Source organism: Thalia democratica, chromosome 2 (genome assembly GCF_965202585.1).
Source record: "Thalia democratica chromosome 2, ktThaDemo2.hap1.1, whole genome shotgun sequence".
NCBI classification, from domain to species: Eukaryota; Metazoa; Chordata; class Thaliacea; order Salpida; family Salpidae; genus Thalia; species Thalia democratica.
Window position 1 is genome coordinate 14,786,196 of NC_139166.1, and position 21,739 is coordinate 14,807,934.

Genomic DNA, 21,739 nt, shown 5'->3' on the forward strand with positions numbered 1-21,739 from the left:
TAAAATTAAACTTTATTTAAATGAATTTAAACGCCGCCATTCTTGCCTACTTCAGCGACCATTTCCGACAGAAAGAATGCGTGGCGACTATCACAAAACAACTAGATAATGGAGAAACTACATTAAATGGTGTCATAGATGCCTTGCAAAGCAAGATAACCTCTGAAGAGTCTGAGGATAGAAAAAAAGTTTGCTCATTGCTAAAAGAAGTATTGAGCAGGCTAAACATAAGCAAATTGAAAGAGTCTGAGACTTCAAGTTTGTGCGATTTTTTCTGCGCGAAGCTGAAAGATCACTACTCCATGCACCCTGAAGTGCTGGAAGCTCTATTGACTCTTTCTGAAACAGAAGGCAGTCTTTCTTCTCTGCAAGCCAAATTGATCATCAACAACATTTTCCAAGAAGTGCACGTCCAGTCATGCTTTCAATCTGTGAGGGGAACCGTGTACCAGCTGCTTAGCAATATACACGACAACCACAGTGACGTCATAATGAACATGGGCACGGACTTCGTGTTCAACCTGGTTAAGTCTGTTGAGGGGGAGGTTGACCCAAGAAATCTTATGCTTGTATTCAGGTTGTGGCACCAACTACTATCTGATGGCATGCAGTTAGGAAAGTTCACAGAGGAGGCGTTTGAGGTTGTAAGCTGCTACTTTCCCATCGACTTCAACCCCCCGCCAGGCGACAGAGAGAAGCCGGTTACTTGTGAGGATCTGGTTCAAGCGCTGAGGCAGGTTTTATCTTGCGAGCCGGACTTTGCCAACTTTTGCGTGCCATTAATGATCGAGAAAATGGAGTCTGACGTCCAATCTGCAAAATTGGACGCCTGCTTGACACTGAAAGAGTGCGTGAAAGTATACTATAAATCTCAATTGACAAAGTTCCTGAGCACAATCTGGAAGACTGTCAGGAGGGAAGTTCAGCAGGCCATGTCAGAGGAAGTTGAGAAAGCAGGCTTGGAGCTTTTAGAAGAATTAGTGAGGGTCGTTTCAACCTGGCCCCAACAACCCAACGAAGATAGCCCATTGGAGAAGTTTCTTCAGGACATTGTAGATGATTGCTTGCCCAGCATAGAGCAGCAAAAAACGGACAAGCAGGCTTGGATGTGCTGCCTGATGCTGTTGGCTTGCAACAAGGCGTCTGAAGAGGCCCATGACTTTATCACAAAGATCACGCTGCCCATAGTTCTGAAGGAAATTGAGGAGAATTTGGAGGAGATATCTCTGAATGAAAGCGCGAAAGTGTTCGTCCTAGATAAAGTGCAGACTCCTTTTAACGTCTACCTTGACTTGCTAACGATTGTGAAGGACAAAACGTACAAACTTGATGCTCTGAGGAGTTTTGAAGGCAAGCTGTTGTCACTACCACTAAAAGCAATAAAGAACAACGTTTCAGATCAGGCCAGTTGCACTGCTATATCTTGCATCGCCACATTGATCTCAATCAACCTGCTGTCCAAAGATCAAGTTGAAGAGGTCGTTCAAGAAGTAGTGAAGGTTTTAGACAAAGAAGACTGCAAAGACAAAGTTCGCCATGAATTACTGTTAGTTACAGGTCTGATAACAAAAAGCCACCCTGAAATAGTGGAACGAGAACTCTTTTGCAAGCTGGCGAAAGGTTTGGAATCTGCTGACAACGTGCAACAAATCAGCAAGATTTTGAACTCTCTATCAGCAGTTTGCACTAACGCCAAAATACTGAGCAAGGTGTTGAAGCTGGTGGTGGAAAAATTCAACGGATCACTTAAAGTTGACGGTGAAACTTGTGAAGAATACCTAAAGTGCCTGGATTACGTGTCTGGCAGAAGCGAAGATGCTGAAGTTTTGAAAGTACACTGCTTCCTCCCGCTTGTGAGAACATGCGTTGAATTTTCAGATTGTGAAAACGAACAGCTCGTTTCGCAAATCAAAACCTTGTCTTCGATATTCAACAACGTCGGCAGGAAACTGAGCGAGGAATCTTCGGAAAAACTGTACTGCCTGTTGGAGAAGTTGTATTTGAGCGGGGACGCCTCAGCTTTCAACATGTCCTCGATAAACTTCAACCCTTTCGAGTGTGATGAAAATAATCTCCTCAAAAAGAGAACAATTTGCCTCTTGTGCTCGTACATTTGTTCTCTAAAGCCATCAGTAATCGTGAGTGACAAAATGTTTGACAGTCTGCTGAACGCGCAATGCACCACCACGGACCAGATGACTTACGTGTGGTGCAGTAAAGCCGTCGCTTCTATTGTGAACAAGTCGAAAAAGGCCGATGATGTCAAAGTTCTGCTCGATAAGGTGCCGATTTGTTGTGCTAGCTTGTAGAGTGGTGTAGCTTAATATTTGATATATAGGTTTAAGTAGTATTAGTTATCACAACACCCTAAGTTTTAAAAATATAAATGTAATGATATATATAAGTTTTGTAAAATAATATACTGTCATTTAAGATTTATCAAGCTACTTATCATTTACTTAATACTAAATTTTTCCAAATTAACTAAAACGCTTAATTTGATGATGGCTTTAAATTTTTTAAAGATAATGTTCTGATATATGATATAAACAAATAGTAAAATTCTAAGTGTAGTTTGAAACATATATACATTGTGTTTAAAAATTTTAACACAAGATAAAAGTGTAGGGAAAGTGACTTCATTAATGTTTAGAACTTCATCCAAAATAAACTATGTAGATTTGGTGTTTGCTAGAAAAAAACTTTAAAGTGAGTTCTCTAGTAGTAGTAGAGGTAAAGGATTAATACTTAAAAATTAGAAAAATTTTGTGTACATAAACAAATTATAATACAACAAAGTTTATATTTTTATGTAAAATTTTTACGTATGTAAAATAGTGTAATTATAGTAGTTGTTATAAGGGAGTTTTAATTGAAAATATTTTACAACTCTTTTTAAAAAGTTCAATTATTTAAGTGTTCCAAATGGCCAAAGTATTATTAAAAAGCAAAAATTAAAACGGTTGCTTAAACTACAATTTTACTTAATTAGAGTTAAATTTTCGTGCTTTAAGTTTAAAGTTGTTGATCACTTAAGTGTCTAAAAGTGTGGGTGATGGTAAATTCCAGAAATACCTTAACACAATAGTTTTGTAGAGTTCATAAGAGGTTGTTAGTTTTAAACAAATAAAACATAGTTTTTGGTCATTTTATTAATAGTTATTTCCAGGGCTTTCATTTATTTTAATTTGTTTTCTAAACACTAAAACAACTATATATAGACACTTACAATTTAAAAGCCTTATGCCCAAAAAATGTGTTGTAGTTTCGAAATCTGTATTTATATTCTGAAACCCTAGTCAAAAATATACAAGTTTTAAATAATTATATAGTCATAAAGTTGAAACATACTAGTGAATAACTCCAAATTTCAGTAAATGTTCCTACCTATTAGAATAAAACAATAGTTAAATTTATGTTTAATTCCTTGGATTTAATTGATAATAAACATCATGTAAATTTTAACAAAGCTTTTAAGAATGTAAAGTTTGAGTTGTTATATGATTGAAAAGTTTATAACAAAAACATTCTTATGCTACTTAAAACTAGTTATTTTACTTCTTTATTTTTTAAGTGACTTTTGTTTTACCAACAATTACTTTTTTATAGATATTATGCTCTGACAAAAGTTTTGAAGCCAACCATAGTATCATTACATAAAAGTTTTAGTGTTGGGCTTAAATCTATAAAGGAACAAAAATACTGATTAGTTTTAAAATGCCTTCTATTTAAAAGTTAAATGTGACATATGCATAACTGTTTTATATTTATATCAAATAGTGTTAATACACATCAACCCTCAACCAATAAATAAAACCTCTATTTAACATTTCAAAGATCAACGGGAAAATAGCGTCGTTCGATTGGTCGACGTCATCTCAACAGCCAATCAAGATGCGGCAACTGACGCTGGTGATATGGGCTTGCAAGTGCGTGTCGATGAGAAACGACAAGCACACCGGTGATATGATGAACGTGTTGATGAAAATACTGGATGATGAAAGCGTTGGTGGGGTTGCTGCTGCAGGGTTCGATATCATCATGAGAGACAGTGAACAGGTTAATTTGTTGGTTTTCTTTGTTTAGTAATATACGTTTTAATTATTATTTTTTTTGTACTTAATTGTTTATTGATATCATAAAGAGAGAGAGTGAATGAGTGAATAATTCTATAATATTATAAATATTGTTATTTATTACTTAAGTGTTCCCCAAAAAATATTTTATCATGTTAAATTTATTGACATCATCATGTTAAATAATGAACAACTAAATTATTTCGTGTAAAAGTTTTTTAAATTCCCCGAAAACGATTATTTGTTTGGTTAATTTTGGGTTCGATATCATTATGAGAGACAGTGAACAGGTAATTAGTTTGTTCTTATTTTAATAATTAATTTTTTATACTCCCGAAGAAAGTTTTCATGATGTATTATTTGATATCAATATGAGAGACAAATTATTTGTTTTAGTTACTTAATGTCGGCTTTTTAGCATTGTTTAATAAATTTAAAATATGACCTTTCTTATTTGACAAATTTATGGTTAATTCCGTGTTTACCAAAATTCTAAAGAACTGTGTACTTCATTCCATTGAATGAAAAAACAACTTTTAAAATTAGATTACAATTTTGAATTTGGAAAAAGATCATTCAAAATGTTTTAATTGTTCCTATGAGTATAAAATATTCTTAAGTGACCAAAAGTAAAAACAGGTTAACTTGTGTGTTTGTTTTTTAGCTTGTTAGAAATTAGTGAAAAGGTAGTAGAAAATAATTTCTTAAATCATGTTGATATTAGAATAAGGGGTGGTGAACAATTTGTTTATTATCTAGAATCTAGATGTTAGTTTTTTGTTTTTTTGGATACCTTTAAAAAATATGTCTTTAATTTACAACTTTCAACTGTTAAACTTTCAACTTTCAACTAATAAAGTTTGTGACCAAACTTCTAAAAAATGTGTACAGCATGTCATTGAACGAAAACAGCTTTTAAAATTAGATTATAAAACATGAATCTATTTTATGAAAAAAATCTTTAATTTTGCCACAAAAACTTGAGTATAACATGGTTGCAACAAAACCTGGAACCCTGGAAAACCTCAAATTTGACAATTTAGGCTAAACATACATGGAAAAATATAGAATTTGAGAAATTTTGAAAAAACCTGATATTTTGAACAATTAGAAACTTTTAAATAGTAAAACTTCGATATCACACAAAAATAAATATGTCATATAGATAAATTTCTTTTGTCATCATCAAAATTTTTTGATTAAAAAACACAGATGAAGTAGCTTTATAGTATATTTTTAATGTTTTTGTACAATTTAGCACATTTTTTTACCTTAAACTTTATTTTAAACTAAGAATAGACCCAAAAACGTGTATTTTTAAAACACTGGTGGAAATTTTGAAAACTTAAGAGAAAATTCTTCAAAAACCAGTGGCAACCTTGGTATAAGATGTTATTAAATTTATTAAAATTAAGAAAAAATATAGTTATTGAGTATCATAAAATAGATAAAATACAGTATGAGTATAATGCAATCTAAATTTTAGTAGCCTAATGAAAACCATGAAAGTTTAGACCGTTTAAAGTTTCAGTAAAAAAACAATTTTCAAACAAAATACCAGTCACATATATTTTGTCTCGATGATCTTTTTTTACCAGTTTAAATGTATTAGTGTGCTTGTTAACTCCCTAGAGTCGTGAGAGACATTTTAAAGCTTGAGAAAATTATTAAGTAAAAAATGTTGGTTAATGATTTTTATTTTATCAGTTGTTCTAGTATTTGACTGGGGCTTCTTGTTTATAATTTTAGGTGCAACTTTTTGTTTATTTATTGTCCATTTGTTATGAATAACTTGATAACTAGATAAGCATTATTAAAAGCTAATACAAGAAGTTCTAGCAAATCTTGAATGTATGAGTGGCGTTTACAAATATCTCAAAATTTATTAAAGTAAATGGTTATGAGAATTTATAATGACTTTTTTTAAGGAATTATTTTCTTATGATGCGGTTGCTAATGAAAAGTTTAATGCGAATAAAATCAACTTTTATGATTTTTGAAGTATTATGACTACTTTTTAAAGTTGATTTGATTAAAAATTTAACAAAAAAGGCATACTGAATAAAGTTTTGAATTAATTTAAAATAAAAAAGCAAATATTATGAGTTTTCTTTACAAAAATCTCAAGTTTTGTTAAAAATCAAAAATATTCTAGGTTATGAGAATTTTCAATAAATTATTCAAGGAATTATTTTCTTATGAAATATTTTTGTACAAGGAAGTGATGTATGTTAATTTAATGGTTAAAAATATTAATTTCACCATAGATTTTACCAGCCACCAATAATCAAGGATGTTGAAATTAAAATTTTGAAACAATTAATTTCTTAAATATAGTTTAAATGTCATCTAGATTTATATTTCCACAAAATTTAAAGTTAAAAGTACTATTTTGCACTAATAAATAATTTGTCAGGGTTGGTTTAAGTTTCTTATACTAAAAAATACTAAATTGTTCAACAAAATACGTTAAACCTTATAATTAACTCATTGAACATAGTATTTAAAACACAACTAACTTAAATAAAACTTGTAAATGCTTCCGTGTAAATGTATTGCATACAGTATATTTAAATTAAACGAAATACATTTAACACACGTAAACATCAATGTAATAATTGTGTTATTTTAGAATGATATGAAAACAAACACATGCTACCTTTTAGAATAAAAAAATATTTTGATTACCTCAAATGTTTTTTTAGATTTTAACTCATGATTGTTATTTGTTTCAACATAAAATATTAAGGAACTTAAGTTGTTTTGTTAAACCTAAGAGAAAATATCAAACATAAAAATAAAACTTTTAATTTCCTTTGTTTAAGTTCATTCCCGTATTTTAAGTTTAAAAAAATAATAAGAACAGTAATGATATAAAACAAAATAAAGCACTTTAGCTTTATGTAGTTTTCAAGCTGCTTGAGAAAAAATATTTCAGCAATAAAATTATAAGTATACTGCATAAAGATATTTAAAACAATAAAATGAATTGTAAATTCAAATTTGTTAAAAATTAAGTTTTCAAAGCAAACTTCAACTTCCGCTTCTTACGTAGTTTTTTATTTGAATATAAAATTTTGCAACTATGTTGTTCAAGTTCGAATGATAAATTTTTTAAAGAAAAACTATTTAAGATGTAAACATTTGATGTAGTTTATGCACTTAGCCATGTAATATTTTATAAAGTCTATTTTTTTTAATAAATTAAAAATATTAATACTAGTTGAAATATTTTAAACAAGTTATAATATTAATTTAAGGCCATAGGGGGGGGTAAGCCATGTTTTTTACAAATTGATCTTATTTTATAGAGTTTTTTCTTGCTTCAAGATGCTTTTTATCGTTTAAAAAAATCGACTTATTTTTTGAGATATGACCAGTCAAAGTCGGGCCTCATAATAGGTTCCCTATGGGAAGGAAAAACTAAAACAGCGAAAAAGATTATTTTGTTCAAAATCTATCTTCTCCTACATTTTTCAAGCAATCTTCTTCAAACTTTTACAGTCTAATCTTTATACAATAAAAAAAATGTTACTTGTGAATTTGAAAAAAATTAAGTAAAGTTTTTTTTTTAATTTTTGTTATAGTTTTTTTTTCATTTATAAAAATTCATAAGTAAAATTTTTTTCTTATAATGTAAGGAACATATCAAAAGTTAAATAATATTTTTATATTATATATAAACTGGCTTATAGCTTGTAATTAAAGCTTTCATATAAAAGCCAAAGTTAATTTTTGTAAAAAAGTGTTTATTCCCTGAAGGCCTTAATTCAAACATTCTAAAAACATATCTTGCAGCTAAAATAGTCATGGTTAATAAAATAAACACTTCTAGATTGATATTAGATGTTGTTTAGTATTACACGGTTAACATGCACTTGTTTATACATTTCAAAAGTTTTTCTTAAGATAAAGAAATACCTTCATTGTGATGTATACAACAGATAACTTTTAGAATATTTTTAGAATTTGTATCAAGGTGTTTTAGGTATAGAGTTTACTAAGCTGCGAACAAGTTAAAATGTTAAAACTTTATAGTAAAAATTTAAATGAGGGCACCTAAGACACAAACTAAGGTCAAAGTGCAAATAAGATGATTTTTTTATTGATTTTTCACTCATGAAGTTTACAAACAAAAATTAAGAACTAAGTTCCTTAAGAATATAAAATAGACTAAGATTAGCATACTTTTTGTACAAATGTTTTATTAACTAAACTCTTTTTTTTTTACAAATAATGTTTAATGGGAAAAATTTAGGCATTAATAATTTATACAAAAAAAAAATTATGAAAAAAAAACAGGTATCCTAGCTTCAGAGACTTTGATACAAACAAAACTTAAAGATCAAGTAACACTATAAAAAAAAGTTTCATTTGCAAACTCTTTTAATAGTAAGCCTAAATGAAAACTATTCAAAGTTAACTGCCATAACGATTTTTCTTTGTGGCTATCGATTTATTCTATCTGTTTTTTACACTTTTAATAGTACGAGTAGTACTCAGTGATTATTATGTCAGTCATGCGAAAAATACTAGGGTAAATAATAAAAAAAAGACTTAAGATTATATATACAACTTTAAATTGTGTATAATTTGTGTTTATATACTGTTTACAAAAAATAAATATTTATAACGTTCTTATTAAGCTCATAATTTCTTTTTGTAGTATGATGTATGTTTATTTTATACTTTTAATACCTTTATTTTTCAATTTGGTTCTAAATTTGATATATATTTTTAATAAATTAACATTCTAACAAAAAAATTCAAGTTTAATAAAAAAACCCAAATAAGCAATGACTTGTTTGTTTTGAAACTCTAATTGAGTCTTAATAATTTATAAAATACAATAATTTTTTGTTTACAAAAAAAGTCAAAGTTTAATGTTCAGTTAGAAATGCTGAGTATGTAAAATAGTAAACTTTTATAAAGACAAAGAGATATTGCAAAAGTCAGTAACATAATTATTTTAATAATAGTTAAACTTATTAAAAACTAAAAAGATGTTGAAGACACCAAATTTTTATTGTATTAAAAAAATGACATGTTGTTTAAAAGTATGTAAATCATAACTGTATTAATACCATTTAAAAACCCTAAACTTATTAATTTAAAAACAAAAAAGTTGTTGAAATCATGTGTAAACTATGTTCTTTTACTCACTGGCTGACAGATAATAAATTTTTATTGTATCATTAAAATGAAATGCTTTATAAAACTATGTAAAAAATAATTGTATTAAAACCATTAAAAAACCCTAAACTTATTTAAAAACATAAAACAAATTAAATATACCAAGCAAAAGTTACTTTAAAAGGTTTCATATTTACAGTTATTTTATTAAGTAAGGTTTCATAACTACACTTATGTAAAGTCCATGTATTTCTAGTAAAAACAAATGTTCATACGTGTTCAAGCTTTGGCATTAAAATAATCTATTTATATTTTTTTGATGTCTACATGGCTATAATGTGCCAAGGTTATCTACATATGAGAGTCAGGTTTCTTACCAAAATTTTCTTAATAACTTAGCCTATACTTGGAACTTAAAAGTTTTCTACAGATATTTCTAGTTGGCTATTAAACATCAAAAAATTTAATCTTTACTTTTATGATTAAATTGGTGTATTTTTATGGAAGCAAGCGATATTCTTTTATGATTTAATGTTTTATTATTATATATTGTTGTCATCAATGATACTGAGCTTGTTCCTGTTGTATAAATTTCATTACAACAGGTATATTGCAATTAAAATTTAGTCTTATGACATAATGAAACAAATATATGCTAATTAAACAGCAAGTTAAAATTAATGTATTCGTTAAATACATTTTAAGTGAGCAGTATTATCTAACACAAAAAGATTCTAATAATTTTCTTAAAATTTTATTCAAATAAAATGTTTTTCAGGCATCATCATTAGAAACACATGTAGTTAAGATGATTATGTAGTTTAAGCATAGTTAATAATTAACTACTATATTAATGAAACATATACAATTTTTAATATGTCAATTAACAAAAAAAAAAAAAATAAAATTCCAGCGGTTATCAGTAAAAACACACGCAATTAAGAAAATTATGTAGTTTATTATGATAAATAATTATCTACCTAAAACAAAGTATACAACTTTCAATTTTTTATCAAATAATAAATATTTCCAGGTGTTATCAGTAGAAACGTATGCAGTTTAAGAGGATTAAATGTTAAAGAATATAATTAATAATTATTTAATAAATACAAGAAATAAAAATTGTTATATGTATAAATAAAAAAAAAAAACGATTCAGTAACTCCAGGTATTATCATTAAAAACACATGTAATTGAAATGACCAAGTAATTTAAACACAATTAATAATTATCCACTGAACAATACATATGCAAATTACAATATTGTATATCATTTTTTATCAAATAATAAATGTTTTCCAGGTATTTTCAGTAGAAACGCATGTAGTTAAAATGATTAACTAATTTAATCTACTGAAAAAAAAAAATGCAACTTATAATATTGTATATCAATTTTTTTCAAAAAGTAAATATTTCCAGGTATTATCAGTAGAAACGCATGCAGTAAGGAGACTCATGTACAAGCAGAGGTTCTTCTGCATATTCATGCCGAGAATCAGGAACGTTTTCGACGACAACAAGACATCCCAGTTGATGAAGGCCAACTGCTTGTCCGCGCTTTCAAACGTACTTGCTCATATACCAAGACAGGTTTGAGATTTTTTAAATTAGTTGAATTTATCAGTTTAAATATGGGAGCCGCTTATTTCCAACCCGATTTTAAGTTCCACCCGGTCAAATCCTAGAACCACTTACCGACCAAGGGTAAGTTAGGGGAAACAGTGATAATTGAAATAAATAAACAAAAATAAAACAAAAATATTAAAAAAAAAGGAATAAAAGAAATAGAGTGGGAATTGTGCGTGGTTGGGAATTGTCAGTATACCATTAAATATGTACAAGCTAAGATTAAACTTGTAAAGTCCTTCAGTTGTATATAGGTTGTAGTTGAATAATGTTTTATGGTTGCATTGGAAGTCTAATAAGCTTGTTAGTTTACTAAAATTTAACATTTAATAGCATTTTCCAACAATAACGTTTTTAAGTCTGTCTAGTTTACCAGCTAATTCTTTTCAGTCAAAATAGTTATTTAGTATTAATTAAATTTAGGTTTAACAAAATCGTAAATAGGATGTATATATTTATATTGTAATCTTGAGTTAAAACTTAGTAAGTTTAGAACTATTGAAAAAATATACTTTTTTTTTTCAAATCTGTCCCTATAACTTGTTTACAAGTTCGGATAAAGATATAAAATTGTTGTTATAGGTATCAAATTGAAAATAAAATTTTAAAATATAATTGGTATAGTTTCATATACAGATTGTTTAACTAGCACAGGGATCGGCAAACTGCGGCCCGCGGGCCAAATGTGGCCCTTTAAGTCAATCTTAGCGGCCCGCGAGCTCCTTTTCAGCAGAAAATTGGCATTATAAAAACAACAAAAATTAAATTTTTGTGATAAAAACTAACATATAGGCTCTTTATTAAATAAATACTTTTTATTTATGGTAAAATATAACTAAATTTGTTAAATTTTTGATCTCAAACAATATTTTTCAATGATTACTAAATTTTTTTAGATAAATGCGGCCCTCAAAGGTTTTTTTTTCTAAATAGTGCGGCCCGCGAGCAAGTTTTTTAAAGAAAATTGGCCCGCGATTCACATAAGGCTGCCGACCTCTGAACTAGCACATGCTTTATCCAATAATATTGGTCTTTAGAATTGTTCTAATGTACTTGCTCTTGAAGCAATAAAAATTGAAGAAGCACTGTTGTAAATGTTACTAATTATTTAAAAAAGTTTATATAATTACACTATCAGTTAGCAGTTGGTGTAGTTCTGGTAATTACAATGTAATTGCCGAGACAAAAAACGTTTAAAAATAAAAGTATAATTTTGATTCTAGGCTGTATAAGGTTTTAAACGTATTGTATTGATACTTTTTATCATTTGAGAAAGTCAACTTACTTTAATTTTCAGTAAATAAAGTTAAAAGTATGCCAACTAAAAGTTTAAGTGTATAGTGTTAAATTCAAGTAAGATTTAGCAAGGTTTTAGAATTGCTAAGTTTGATAACTGAAAGTGGTTATCCGTTAATTAGAATTAGTTATTTCAAAGTTTTAAAGTACAATTAAATTTTTTATAACTTTTTAACAACCTGCTTTTACTTGAAAACTTAAGTAATCCTAATTAAGACTTTTAATGTATTAGCATATAATATTTTTATCAAAGGATTACTTTTAAAACTACAAATTACTACTAGTTTATTTTGTTAACACTAATTTAACTATTTATAAGTTTAAACTGAAACTTATTTCAAGTACTTAATGAAGACAATAAGTATTTTTGTATATTAAGTATATAAATACAAGATTTACATGTAGACTTATAAAGATACTTAAATGTAGGTATTCAGTGTAAAATATATTAAGATCTACAAGTCAAGTACCAACTGTACTTGGTAGTAATAATTATTTGCCTTAAAACCAAGTATAAAACTCTTTTAAAATTTTAAAATTAGAGGTAGTAATTGTTGTTTTTAAATTTTTAATTTATGTAACGTGTTTAAAGTCGCCCACTACTCAGAACAAAGCAGAAACGTGTTATGAAAAATTATTAGTTTATTTGTAATTAACTGTTGTTATTATTTGTATGTGTCTATTATATACAAACAAACTATAGAACTTTACTTACTAGTTGTAATAGATGAATGTATATTATTAAGATAATCAAAAATGTTTCAAATTAAAAAAAAAGTGTTTCTCGAGAATTAGTGTTAGTATATTAGATGTTTTAGCCATAAAAATGTTTCACAATGATTTATGGCACACATTTAGTGATTGCCTAACAGTAACATACATATTTGATTATCCATATGTTTTTAAGATACATTTTACCTAAAAAACATATTATTTTATTGCTTTACATAAGACGAGTTTACTGGACAAATTTTAAATGGGAAAGTAAAAAACATGAAAAGCTTGATGCTTTTATATTTACGTAATAATGTAAATATTTTAGTTCCTTGTTGCTTGCTTTTGTAAAACTAGTGGTAGTGTTAAAAAGGTAAAGGTAAGATGAGTGTAGGAAAAAGTAAGTAAATAAAAACAGTTTATTTATTACAAAAAAACAAAAAAATTAGATCATTTGTAGATAACAAACAGATTTTTTTAGGTAAACATGCTTCATATAAGTTAAATTACAAAAAATAAGAATAAAAAAAAAACTGTGCTAATTTTGTATGTTTTGAAATACAACTGGTGATTAAGAACAATCTAGAAAACAGCCATAAGGTTGCTTTAAAAAAATACAACTTGTTGTAATTTTTTAAAGTGAAATAAGTAATTAAAAAATGTGTAAAAAAGACTAGACTGTTTTAGCAAAATACTCTTGATAACAACAAAAAAGTTAGATAGTAATTTATAGTTTAAAAATTAAAACATTATACTTGCGTTAGTGAAGTTTAAAAAAGCAAATAAGGAGTAAAAAATTTAAAAAAAAGTACTACAAGTGTGTATTGTAGTACAGGAATTGTGATTTAGAACAATCTAGAAAAACGGCCAATTGCCATGAAAAGCTGAAACTGTTATTCAACCATTGAGTAAATATTTAATGAGTACCAGCGTATTTGCTCTAACGCCAAAATATTCCATCAATTAGTTGAAAATAACGATATATACTGTTTGCTTTGAAACATAATTCAATGATCAAATTGTAAGCACTATTATGCAATTTGTAATAAAGTTAAAATAAAACTGTTAAGGTTTCAAGCTAGATTTTTATTTTTTTCAATTTTCTAAAAAAAGACAAAATACACAGTTTTTAAGCCTGGTTTGTTTAAAGTGATTTAAAAACATTCATCTGTCGACTAAAACAACAATTATTTCAGCATTAGTTTTGTTATATGCCACTGAAAAAATTTTTTACATAATTAACTTGACAAATAATGTGCTAAGTTTTTGCTTTGTGAAAATTTCAATGTATTTCGGCACCAAAAGATTATATTTAAGTTAGTTTAAACTGTATTTATTATTATGAATACTTTTTAGAGTGTAAAAGAGCAACTTTTTGTTTTTACACAATAAGTTAAAATGTTTAAAAATAATTTTGGTTATAAATGTAAACATACACTAAACTTAACACAACAAAAGCCATATGATAAATACATTATAAATAAATATTTGAATAAATTATTTGAATAAATATTGTTTAGTTTATGTACCACATTATATTAATAATTAAAACAATTTATCTTAAAGATGTGTATTTTAAAGAAGTTTAATTTTTTAAGAGTGTAACTTTAATTCAAAAAGCAGATAAAGCTTCTTATAAACTTATATACGTGTCTGCTGTAAACTGCTAATTCGATACGCCCACATTAAGTAACAATGCATTTTAATAAAATATTATAAACCTTTGTTCTTATTATTTGTTTTTGTTATAAGTTTTACTAATAAGTTATTGTTGCTAAAAGCAAAAAAATGTATTAAAAAGCTAGCTTCTTATATGTAGATGTTTAGCTAGAGTAGTATTCCAAATAAGTTCATTTGTTTCATATATTTATTACTTATAAATTATGAAAGCTGTTACTATTTGTTTTAAAAAAATTTAAAAGTTTGTAATTATATAGAATTTCAATGTTAAAAGTAAGTTTTTTAGTATTATAAATACAAAAAATAAATGTAAATGATTAATTTTGTGTTTTTTATACTGCTAGTAAAATAGTTTTAAAGTTCAAACAAGCGTAAAAAATTAAAGCTTATACTTGCCACACTAAAGGTAACTAAGATGTTCATTTTTTGCAACTTTTACACTAGTAGTCATCAAACATTACTAAGAATACTTGTTTAAAATAAAATTTAAACTTATGTTATACATGATATAACTAAAATATGTCATAGTTGTAACAATTTGATTTAGATAGATTTTACTTTTACTAAAAAGGTATCACTACAATAATTAGTTTAAAATGATGTAAAACAACTAAACCATGAAAACCGTGAAATATGATGCATTTTTTTATATATAATAAACACGCATTACTGCAGCAAATATACTTAAATTTTTTAAACTTAAACACAAAAGTTATGAGTATGTAGGTTTGCATTCGTTTTATAACTATTACACTTTTTTAACCAGTTATTACTTTAACAATTAATCAAAAATCAATAATACTAAGCAATCAAATTAAGATATAACAATTACAGAAAATAATTTCAAACTTTCAAACAGACATTACTTCAAAACTAAAGTTAAAACATTGAAATCATAAAACATGACCTGCTTAAAACGTACATTATATTTTCAAACAGGTATTACTGCAACAGATGAAGGAGTTGATTCCGCTTTTGTTGCATTCACTACAGTCGCAACAAGTCGTTTTCCTGAAAAGCGTTCTGAAAACACTGTTTTCTCTTATACAGGTGAGAAAAAAAAACAGTTGTAACACAGTTGAGTTTTTTAAGAAGTGTTCAATAAATTATCTTTACGGCGTAATCAATAATTAGTTAACACATCGTAATATATATACAAGGTAGTTTAGTTCAGTACCAGCCCGCGAGAAGCATACTGTTGACTTCTGTAAACAAGAAACTTGAAAAACTTTTCTTTGTTAAGTTTATCTAAACATTTGAATATTAAATGTATTAAACGTGTCAGTAAAAAAGTATATGAAAAATTCAAGTTTATAATGATTAAATTAAACAAAAATAAACTAAACATAATTTAGTTACAATGAAATAAATTGTAAAATTCTGACGTTCGAGAGTAGTTGTAAGAAATTTTACTTGAACACTTTTTATTGTTTTACGCTGAATGAGTTTCAACGCCGAACGTTCTAGAAGCTTGCCAACAATGTTTGTTATGTGGCATTTTCTCCTTGATAATAGTATCTGGTGATTTAAACTTTTGTTTGAACTTTCAAATGAGAATTTGATTAAATAGTTGTTTTTAATTATAGAAAATAAAACTTAAAAAAATTGTACAAAATTTCAACATTTTATACTAAGATAATAAGGTAATAACAAAAAACATTCAATATTTTATATACATTTTTAAGGTCTATGAATTTAAGCATTGATTAAAAAATTAACAGTTATTTTTAGCTTGTGAAAAATAGATAAAAACTTTATTTGAACATATATTAGTACCTTAGTTAAATTTTAAAGCAAAATATAAGCAAATTCAAACAAAGTGAGCAGAAGTTAATGTAATATTAATTGATTTAACCCCGGGCTATGTTAATAAGTTTACTCGTTTAACTCGTATTGCATTGCTGTGTAAAAAGCACAAACTTATTAACATCATTCTGTATGTGTATTTTATACTTATATTGAATAAAAAAAATTGTTATAATTAAACCATTAAAGTTGTTTTTGAAAAATACCTCTATCAAATAAATTAAAGTAACTATTTAAAGTATTTTTGAACTATGAAACTAAAAAAGTGATCAAAAGTATAAAAATGCTCTTTAAACTAAATTCATAAGCATTGCTTTAACAACTGAAAAAAATTATACTTATTCCTAGCAAAGTATAGTCAAGAGAAACAATTCTAAGAATATTTTTTAAATGCTTACTATTTAACAAATATCACATCAAAACCCACAATTGACGCAGTATTTTGTATTGAATTCTTTTACACATCAGCATATAAAAGAAGTTCTATTTTCTCTTAAGCACCCTCTTAAAATATTTAAATAATTAATTTAAAAGTTTGTATGACATCTTTTGCACATCATTCTGTAATATATGTTGGATTAAACAACAAATTTTATATATTTTTTAAAATATCAGTATTGCATATAAATTGTGTAAATTCATAATACAATGAAATGCATTGTGGCAAAGTTCTGCAGTTTAAGCAAAAATTAAAAGTTTTAATAAAAATATTGTCATAGCTTCAAATATCTAAAAAAGTATAAAACTTCTAGTTTGATAAATTTTTTTAGTTACGTTTATAAATTATGGACTTGAAAAGTTCTATGACCTTACATTTGCAGCCAAAAAAATGTTTTGAATTATTATAAGGTAATCTGTAGTATTATTATTTTTAATATTTAACAAAAAGTCTACTAATATTTTTAAGTTAAATAAATAACTGATAGTGATTTTATTTGATTTAAAAGTTAGTTAAAAAAAATCTTATAACATAAAGTTAAGTATTTTTAGTTACCAAAATAAGCTTAAATACATTTATGATATTATTGTTTTTTGTTTAACAACTTTTAATTTAGTATTACGATTTAAAATTGCTTAGGTCACTGTATCTTGTTTAAACAAAAATACATTGAATTAATCAAAACTGTTTAAAATAACATCATTTAAAGTTTGTATTTAATTTTTTATACATAAGGATGTTCTATGAAAATATTCAATTTTGTTTAAAATATTTTTTTAAATTGTTCATCAACTATACAAAATACAAATTTATATCCTTTTTCAACAAAGTATATATTTTTTTGTTTTCAACTAAATGTTTAATTTTTTTTTTTAATTAAATAAAATTAAAACATATTATAATAAGATGTAATAAATGTATCTTGTTTGTGTAGTTAAGTTGACTTAATAATCTAACTTAAAGTATTTGTATTTAGAGTATTTCAAAAGTTTGTTCTGTACTTAATTCTTTTGTAAAGATCTAAAATTTATTCAAATACGTTAGAATTTTCATTTTAAGTCGGTGTTAATAATAAGTTATATAAAGTTAAAACACATTATAACAGGATGCACCAGATGTAATGAAGGATTATGTGGAAATTTTGATGAAGAATTTTTTGAAGCTCATCAACTACAAAGAAGACATGCATGTCAGGCTAAACGTTGGTTTTGTTCATAAGTTTATTATTTGTTGTTGTGGTTATAAGTTTTGAATTCCCTTTTCAAATTTAATTAAATAGTATTAACTTGATGTTATAAAAACTGCTAAAATTTTATAGAGCATGTAGTTATTTAATCAAAAAGCTTTTGCTGGTAAAGTTATATGTGTTACTTATTTAGCTTTAAATCAAAAAAATACAGGCTCAATGTTGGTTTTGTTCACTAGTTTTTAAAATTTAAAAATGTTGTAGAAACCTTAATACTTTTCAAAATCTAAACATATAAAATGACAAGCATTTAATGATTAAAATAAAACAAAAATAGTTGAAGTCTTTAAGTAAATAAAGATTACTTACCCAACAAATCGGTTTTGCCTATATTTTCTGCAAAAATGTACGCAAAACAAGTTTGGGAAGCACTGTTACAGAATATGCTTTAAATTAAATATTTTATTAATAAACAACAAGTATTACAGCTACAAACGATATAAATATTCATTCACAGCAAAAATACATACACCGTCATTTTATACACAGTTTTTCAACAACTCAAGTTATCTTTAAAAGAGCCAATCTATAATGCTTTTTAAAGAAGTATAGAAATATCAAATTTTATAAAATTACCCTTAAAACTTTCCACATATTTTTTCAGAGCCAAAGATGCGCTTTTTTTCAAGAACTCAAGTCATCTATAAAAGAACCTAAGTTTTTATTTAGAGTAGGGTTGCCACACACTCAGGAAATTCAGGTAAACTCAAGGAATTTTCAAGTTTCGAAAATCTCAGGGAAACTCGAGGAATTTTGATCCATTTTTTTAACTCAAGAAAACTCCGGGCAGTTTTGGTTTTTTCTAAAAATTTCAGGGGAATTTTTTTCTAGATCTAGAATTAGATTTAGTTTATCCAATTACAATATTTTGTTTAAAAAAGTTGATTTTATTTATTTTTAAGTGCTTATTCAGAATTGTTTAGCCTTGCGACTAGTTCTTCATTATTCTTAGCATTAACATCGTAATTTTTTAATGAATAATAAAAATTTTTAAGGATTTGAAAAAAACTCAGGGAAATTTCTGGTCACTCAAGGAAGATGTTTTGAGTCAAAGAGTGGCAACCCTTTAGGGGATTAAGAATAAAAATATCATCAATTTTTATTATTCCTTAAAATTTCAATTAATATTTTTTCAGAGTCTCAGGTGCGTGGGAATCTGCTCGGTATTCCCCGACCACGTCATCATTCCGCTGCGCGGTGACGTCATAAAGCGAACTTCGAAGCTGCTCGACGACCGGAAGCGCGTCGTCAGGCAGGAGGCTTCCAAGTGCCGCTCCCAGTGGTACCTGGTGGGAAAGTAAAATGGCGGGAACGAAAACGAGAGAAGAGAGTTCGAATCGAGAGAGTCGCGAGAGATATTTGTAGTTGAATTTTTAAAGTAGATAAATTTATAGGTGCTCGTTGTTTACATTGAATCATACGTATTCGTAACTTTTTCTGATTTTAGGACATTTTAGAGCGTTTTAGAAGATTTTAGGAAAAAAGTATTTGCGCGAAAATTCGAATCATTTGTACAGTTGAAATTTCTGATTTCGTGTTAATAAAGTGTTACAAAAAAATTGTATTTTTTGTCAAAATTTTCATAGATTTTTTTGTATATGTATTTATTAAACCTGTCTGTTGTTCAAAATTGAAAAATTGAGTTTTTGATGGCTGCTCTTATAGTTTCATCTACGACGTCGCCTTTTTAATTTTGCTCTTCACAAAATATCCAGTATAAGATTCAAATCAATTATCTCTCAGACCTTTTTACTCTTCATTCTACCCTTGAATATCTATTTTAATTTAGTTTGTTGCCCATTTAATTTTAACAGGAAACTTAAGTTATTTAAGTAGTAAGTTAAAAGTATAAGAAAATCTATAATTGATAAATATTTCAAAAGTGTCATCCCCCTATTTTTTGAAAATTAAAAAGATAATCTTACGGGGGTTAAGTAATTAAAAACATTTACAGAAAATTTTACAATAAATTTAAATTTCTAAAATAAGTTTTAAGTCTAAGGTAGAACAAAAAAAATCAATCCCATAGTCTAAAACTAAGTGGATTTTTAGAAATTTTTTTTTTAATATTGGGAACAAAGAATCTTTTTTTCATAATTTTATTTAATAGTCAAGTTACTAGTAAAAGCATAGGTTTCAAAAACATATTTTTACAGTAATTTTCGATGAAGGGGTTACTTAAGTCGTAAATTTACTCTTGATAAAAATCTATAGAAACATCCGAGTAATGTCAAGTAGTTATATTTTTTACAAGTCATTACTTTTGTTTTAACAAGTCATTACACTTGATTTATCTAGTTTCAGCCATTTCAATAGTTTTAGAAGGTGCTGATACCAAGCATTGAAAAATTGTTTTGCTTGTCTGACAGATAAACTAGAAGTGTTTAACGATAAATAAAATTTTGTTATTGAAGTAAGGGTGGGTTCTTGTAAGCTAATAAAAGCATTACTCGCAAAACGTGGTTGGCGATGCGTGGTGTTTTTTGTTAGGGAATTTATCAGGTATAAAATAGTCCCTACTTTGATACGTTTTGAAGCTTATTTAACGAGAAAATAATACTACTGTTGCAACAACTCGTTTGTAAATGAATTTTATAAAAAGTAACATTACAGCTTTATAATATATTTTCCAGTTCCTATTTTACGGAAAATCTATTGCTATTCTAATGCACGACGCGACTCCAGCTAAGAACTAAAGTGTTTCGAACACTGGGTAGCCAAAAAACCTGAAATTTGACAATTTAAGCTAAAAACCTAGAATCTTAACATGTTAAGTAGTAAAATTTTGATTTGACACAATAAATATTTCATGTAGAATTTATCATCAACAATTTCTCAATTTAAATTCACATTTAAAGTAGCATTACAGTATCTTTTCAATGTTTTTATATTAATTAACAAGGTTTCTCATCTTAATCTAATTATAGACCGAAAAATGTGTACTTTTAAAAAACTAAAGGAAACATTGAAAAGCTGGAGAAATTTGCCAAAAACATTTGGCAACCCTCTAAATCGGTTCTTACACAGGTTGGCCGGCTGTTGCAGGTGAGCATTGTTTATTGAGCGACAAAAAATACGCTCAAAAGGTTAGGTCCTAAGACCTGGTGAACAAAAAACCTTTCGGTTATCGAGTCATACACCAGAACAGTTTAACGTTATGCCCAAGACAGGTTTGTTGAGTTGAATAATCGTCGATCTCTGCTGTAACTGATTAAACTAGTGTTTGTTCTGGTTACCTTCTGCAAAGCACAAACGTTTTCACGAGCATACAGTCAGCGTGAGACTGCGAATCGTAGATTAAATTTGAGCTTCTAACTTGTAGCTATATGAAACTTGTTATCAAAGCACAACTTCATGCAAATTAAATTATAAGAAACTATGGCTTTTACAAATATATGATTTATTGCAATTTCTAAAGCAGAGTTTTCCTGGGGGCGATAACTATTAAAGAGTTGAAGGGGGGACCGATAACTAGTAAAGGGGCGAAAGGGGGGAGATTTTAAAATTTTGGGCAGTCATAAAATTTTTACTTTCTATCTTGCTATTTTACTATGCCTACCTGATTATTTTTCAATTAAAGTCATAAAAGTGTTTGTTATAAAATAATTTCTTGTTCGTTAAATTGATTTCTTTTCCGCGATAAGTTTAGATTCGTCACAGTATATTTAGTATAGACAGACTAAATACTAACGGTAAAGATTACTGTATAAATTAATAATCATT

At 27.1% G+C, this 21,739-nt stretch overlaps 1 protein-coding gene across 1 annotated transcript; it reads left to right on the forward strand.

The window, feature by feature from the left end:
• The first annotated feature begins 3 nt into the window (after positions 1-3).
• Positions 4-19,526, forward strand: LOC145849545 (MMS19 nucleotide excision repair protein homolog). Its single transcript, XM_082954486.1, has 6 exons — positions 4-2,282; positions 3,838-4,059; positions 10,629-10,799; positions 15,465-15,575; positions 17,876-17,971; positions 19,153-19,526. Exons 1-6 carry the CDS (start codon positions 21-23, stop codon positions 19,315-19,317), a joined length of 3,027 nt encoding a protein of 1,008 aa, XP_082810612.1. The 5' UTR covers positions 4-20; the 3' UTR covers positions 19,318-19,526.
• Positions 19,527-21,739: the final 2,213 nt, after the last annotated feature.